This window comes from Melanostigma gelatinosum (genome assembly GCF_949748355.1).
Source record: "Melanostigma gelatinosum genome assembly, chromosome: 2".
In the NCBI taxonomy this organism is placed as follows: domain Eukaryota; kingdom Metazoa; phylum Chordata; class Actinopteri; order Perciformes; family Zoarcidae; genus Melanostigma; species Melanostigma gelatinosum.
In genome coordinates this window covers 16,460,019-16,466,018 of record NC_136635.1, presented here as the reverse complement: position 1 = coordinate 16,466,018, position 6,000 = coordinate 16,460,019, and the positions used below count along the sequence as shown (strand labels likewise).

Genomic DNA, 6,000 nt, shown 5'->3' with positions numbered 1-6,000 from the left:
TATTGTAACACTGATAAGAATTGTAACACAATGAGGTAAGTTAAATAATCCACATCTGTGATGTTCTTGAACCAGCGACACCACAAAATATTCACCACCCTATCAGTAACAATTCCACAAAGTCTGCAGACAATGGCTCGTAACGCCCAGTCCGTGCAGTTCACAGTTCAATACAAACATATTTCTTAGGAATACTGATCACACAATCTCCTTTGTCTTTGAGTCACAAATCCAAACTTACCAGCTGTTTGTTTCTTTTTTAAGAGATGATACTCAGTAGAAAAGATCCCCTGAGGGAGAAACATTCTTTTGTTTTTCTGATGAGAAACAAGCCACTACAGACACTGGCAGGCTCAGTCTGCGTTTGCTACCATTTCTGCTGATGACTTGGCACGGTCTCACAGGGCACTAGGAGATACAGTAAGAGACCATTTCAGTTTGCCTGTGCTGCAGTCACACTTTGAGAATAAATGATCCTTTAATGCTGGAGGAGTTATTCATAACTCTACAGACATCTGCTGCACAGCACATGGGGGGGCTGCAACACCAGCATCCTGAAATGCCCTCAGAGTTTTGACTCGGGTCCTTGTTGGGAGAGTGGTCAGAGAATCGTTTCTTTGCACTCAAGGCTTTGTTCAGAAGAAGGGGAGTCCAGTGGGTTGGTGGAGGTGCTGGTTGTTTGTGGGAGGTGTTTTGGACGGCGCACGGAAGGGGAACTCAAAGCACCGCAGCTCTGAAGGTGAAGGTCCTCATGGCCACGCTTCCTGGGACTGCCAATGACGCGCTGGGTCATCACCTGTGCAACAAAACATAAACGAGAGACACACGTTGCTGTTTGTTGTCTTCTTGTTTTGTTTGTTTTTACATTAACATGGTATGATTGAACCATCCATTTGCATCCATCTCACGTTTTTCTGGTGTGTAGTGAGCATTACTGCCTCACAGGGCTGCTAGCCAGATATCTACTCATCGTCTTCAGAAACAGGCCTACAAACTGCTGGTTTTGCATTGGACATTATACATTTAGTCAAATTCAGTTACCTGATCTATGACATTGGCACTAAAAATGGCCTCCTCCATGTGTTTCTCATCCAACTTGATGACACACTTGATGTTGTTGACAACCTGCTGGACTTCAGGAGGTAGACTGCAGCTTGAATGCTCCAGGAACTTGGCCACCAGTACTTTGGTGTCTTTGTACATCTTAAAGTCAGCCAGGGAGTGTGGGCGTTCGTGGGAGGAGTGTGTGTGCAGGGCCCGGGATTTAAGGTGGATGTCAACTTTCCTGCCCTCCTTTTGCTGCTTCCTGACACTTATGTGACTGGGTTTGGATCCAACTACTCCCGACGTAGCGTCTGTTGGCTCTGAACAGAGAAGAAAAACACGTGACATCATAGAAAAATCAAGGTTAATACCTGTGGATTTAAGGCTTTGGGTAAAGTGAAATCAGTTTTCTAAGTCAACTTAACTTTCCAACTTAATTGTGATAATGCATGTTTTAGATAATCCAATGGGACCAATGGGGTTTAAAATGTTTTATTTAAGGAATATTTAACCCTTCAGGTTATCTAAAAATGAAACATAACCAATTATACTACATGGTTTTCGGACAGAGACGAAACCTAACATTTCTTTCAATAAAGTTTGTTAAATTAGTTCTCCACGCTGCCAGATTGCCCTTCAGGTCCAATTGTCGGGATGGATGTGAATGTGCTAAATCTTTGGGTTGATAAATTCCTGCAATGCTGGCAAAAATGGATTGTGTTTGTGACCTCATGAGATGATTACCAATCCATTATGAACTGGCACGTATTTCCATCAGTATAATGCTTGTATGAGTACTATAATTTGTTGTATTTCAGTGCTTCTTTAGAAAATAAAGTATTCAAAAAATAGTTTGTATCATGGTACCTTGCTCTGGTGATGTATGATGTGAATCTTCAGCAGCAGGGGTATTTGCAGAGGCGCAGCCACAATTTTCTCCTGTAGAGGGAGACAAGAAACTTAGTTTGGGCACAACAAAGCAGGCACGAGCTGTTCATTGCTTATTGACAATGAAAGGCTGCAGGGCTGGCTCTAACGGTCAGACAAAATATCAATGAATCTGCTGATTATTTTCTTGTTTAATCAATTTGTTGTTTAGTATATAAAATCTCTCTCTCTCAGAGTCCAAGGGGATTTCTTTAAATGTCTTCTTTTGTCCGCTCAACAGCCAAAAACCAAGCGATGATCAGTTTACAATTACACTAAACAGAAAAAGTAGCAAATGCTCACATTGGAGAATCTATAACTAGAGACTGTTTGAAACGTGAAAAAATGACTCAGAAATGATGGCTTAGTTGACTAATCATTTAAGCTCTAAAAGGCTGATCGCTCTTATAATATATAGATGGAATATTTAAGCTGTTGTCTTGTGTAACAATGTTGCACTCACTTCCTGTCGTAGAGGTGCAGGAGATCGGGTCACTGGTAGAACGGACTATGCGGGCCAGTTTGCGGTATCTCCTGGCTGCTCGGAGCACTCGAGGCCTCTCTGATGGCGAGTAGCCACTTTGGGTTGAGGTAGAGGGGGGCTGCTGCGATGCAGAGGAAGGTGACCAAACACTGAAACACAGCCTGGGGCCGCGTGGCCTGCTAGGAGGGGAAGGGGAAGGAGAAGGAGCCATAGGACTGATGCCGGAAGTTCCACCAGAGGAGGCCACGGAGGTGGGGGAGCACGGCTGAGGTGGAGGGGGGATAGTAACAGGGAGCGTGAGCTTCCGGCTCATCATCCGCGCTTTAATGAGGGAGTGTGTTGACGCTTTAGGTGGCTCCTCTGGTAAATGTTTGGCTGATGCAAGCTCGTCACAGATGTGCATCGCAGGCCTGAGTTCCCCACATGGATGTCTGTTGTCCGTGGAATCCTCCTGCTCCAGGTTGCTGAAGTTTTCTGAGGACCAGTCCGGAGAGCGCTCCAGAGAATCCTGTGTGTGTGAGGACTCACTGTAACCTGTATCACTTGGGCGAGCGTCAGTGTTAGGCCGGCCACGATGGTCACGTGTGCAAAGTTCCAGGCTGTTGCAGCTTCCATCGATGGGAGCAGTGTGGCGCATGCCATAAGGAGAGGAGTAAGAGCCCTGGACCTCCAGGGAGCACAGGTCCTCTGAGGAGCAAGTCTGGTCCTGATCAGCCACCTCTGACACCAACAGGGACGCACTGTCCACCGAGGCTGAGAATAGGGGGGAAAGCATCATCAGCATGACTTCTAGTAGACATTTGACAATCCTCTGCAATGTTCGCTGCAGTCTTAACTGTCTTTACCCTGAGTGCTGAATCCTGCAGTTGTGTTTCTCTCACACTGACTGGATTCGGTGGCCTGCTGCTCCATGCTGGTGGTGAGCTGTGAAGTCGACATTATTAGTGGAGACAAACAACATAACAGCACTTTTTGCATAAAACGTATAAGGCAAGGCAAGGCAAGGCAAGTTTATTTGTATAGCACATTTCAACAACAAGGTAATTCAAAGTGCTTCACATAAAACCATTAAAAGCATCAAAACATAAAGCAAAAGAAAAGGAGATTTAAAAACAATTAAAGAAATGTATAAATGTATAAAGCGGATAAAGGAAAAGGCTGTAGTGCACAAAAGCAGCTGCGTGGCACCTAACCATCAACACATACGTTTGGTCTGTAGAGGGCTCTATAAGACCACAATACACGAACACAAAATGATCTCTTTAAAGGAAACTACTGTATAGTGTAGAGTGGAATCATTAGATGTGTTTTTACATGTAAGTATACAACATACATATACGTTCATATAACTTCACATCATGCGGGCTCTTTAGCCTGAAATCATCAGCTGAGATTCTTCTGCCCACCGACTGTTCTCGCACACAATCAATCGATCACTGCCCGCTTCAATTAGTTATTTAAAGCAACTGCTGCTAATCTATTGCAGGTGAGAAAACCTTCTGCTGATTCCTGTTTGAAGGACACTGTGAAGAGAACATGGATTTAAAATGTATAATAGAAATAAGGGACTGAACGCCTAAAGTGTTAAATGATGCTGAGAATATAATAGAAGATAAAAGGATTTGCTTGCACATTCGATTGTTATTTTTAGCTGTGAACAATGAGATGCAGCGAAGCCTCAGCCTGCAGTTCAACATGACTGTCAAGCAACAGCAGATAAATACTCAGATGAAGCTGAAAGCCATCATCTCAACATGCAGACACCAGAGTAAATGCCAAGAATTTAGAGAAGAACAGTCGTTAAGTTGGTTGGGTTTGTCAAATTAACTTGTATACTAAGACCTCTGGTCTTGAATGTCACATTATTCACATTTCAGAATCTAAAACAACTTGGCCTTAACCTTGAAATCCCCTTGCTTTGAAGGCTATCTCGTAAAAATTTGAAAGATGTAAATCTTTAACCTTACTTAATTTTTTATGCAATTCATTTATGACTATCTCTTCATAAAACTACACAGATAAAAACTGTAAAGAATCTTTGAAGTAGGCTTATTGCTGGCTCTGGATGGCAATCGTTGGCCTGGGGTTTGGTCCATCACTTTGATCCAGACGGAAATATCTCTACCTATACTAGATAGATTGCCATGACATTTTCGACAGCCATGCATGGTCCCCAGAGGATGCATTCTAATGACTTTGATGATCCCTTGACTTTACGTGTTGCAGCACCAGCAGGTCAAGGTTTTCAATATCTCGACATCTCGTAGATGGCTTGGCATAAATGATTACGATGAATCCTAATGGCTTTGATCTCCTGACTTTTCTTCTAGCACCACCATAAAGTTGACATTTAAGGTTTGGAGTAATATGCCTAAACAACTATTTGATACATTGCCATGAAATGTGGTGCAGACATGTATGTTACCCCAGGGGAGGAATTGCAAGAACCAGCTGGTCAAATTTAAAGTTCTCCAATACTTTTGTTTATGACCAAACGTCTGCAAAACAGCTGTTACTGTGTTTAGTGCTAATTAGCAAATGTTAGCATGCTAACGCTGTAAAGTAAGATGAACATAATAAACATCATGCCTGCTAAACATCAGCATGTTAGCATTGCCATTGTGAGTATTAGCATGCTGATGTTAGCATTTAGCTCTCAGCATTGATGTGCCCAAGTACAGTATCATGGAGCATGACAGCATTGTTACTGCTACTGCACAAGAGTAAAATGCATGGTGACTGACTTATGGATTGGCCTGCTGTCTTTGCAAACAAAGAAATAATGTAATGTCCTCAGACCAGGTTGTCCACGAAGGCCTCTGGAGACAATGTTGTTTTAATGGCAGAGCCTGTTGATTGCTCTCACCTGGCTGGCCGGGGTCTGTCCCACCACAGACTCATACGGAGGAGGCAGGTCAGTTGGGTACAGTGTCCCTGGACTGTTGATGGGAACCCCGTAGATGGCACTGAAGGGAGAATGGGGGAAGTCCAGGTGCAGAGCTCTGTCAGGGGCATGACAGCAGAGTTTCAATCAAAAAAATAAAAATAGTTTTTAATAATTGATTTAAATCATATCTCAAATAACTGAAATACAAAGACTGGCAAGTACACTGAGCCAGTCGCACAGTCCAGAGTGTTTAAGAAACTGGAACAGCAAGTCTAAATCCATCCTATCCGAGTAAAAAAATACAGAATATTGCCTAATAAAAACATGAAGAAAGAAAGGATGAAAAATATCCTCTTGTCACCAACACTCTAGTACAGAAGATATATATGGGTATGGTATGTTTTATGTGCACCACCACTGTTTCATGTGGTGCCAATTAAGAATATGCAGCCATGTGTGCAGTCATATCTTTTAATTACAACCTCGTTCTCCTCTAAAGTGGCGAAGCATGAAATACAACCTGAGAGTTCCCACCAATCATCTGAGGCATGATGATGTCATGACACATCCCTGGCCCTGGGCACGGACACCATAAATGCTTCCTCTGCCTTGTTTATATTGATGGCCTAATTGACAAACAGATGTGGCTTCTTGCCAA

The 6,000-nt window shown here is 43.1% G+C and overlaps 1 protein-coding gene across 1 annotated transcript in view; it reads right to left on the bottom strand.

Moving 5' to 3' along the window:
- Nucleotides 1-601: 601 nt before the first annotated feature.
- The window catches only part of fam189a1 (family with sequence similarity 189 member A1), a gene marked incomplete at both ends in the record, with an annotated part of 81,378 nt that continues 75,979 nt past the window's right edge, over nt 602-6,000 (bottom strand). The window contains 6 exons of the mRNA XM_079284131.1: nt 602-796; nt 1,042-1,364; nt 1,912-1,983; nt 2,435-3,208; nt 3,301-3,379; nt 5,322-5,457. Of these exons, the coding sequence (XP_079140257.1) occupies nt 602-796; nt 1,042-1,364; nt 1,912-1,983; nt 2,435-3,208; nt 3,301-3,379; nt 5,322-5,457 (1,579 nt within the window). The remainder of the gene's footprint in view (nt 797-1,041; nt 1,365-1,911; nt 1,984-2,434; nt 3,209-3,300; nt 3,380-5,321; nt 5,458-6,000) is intronic.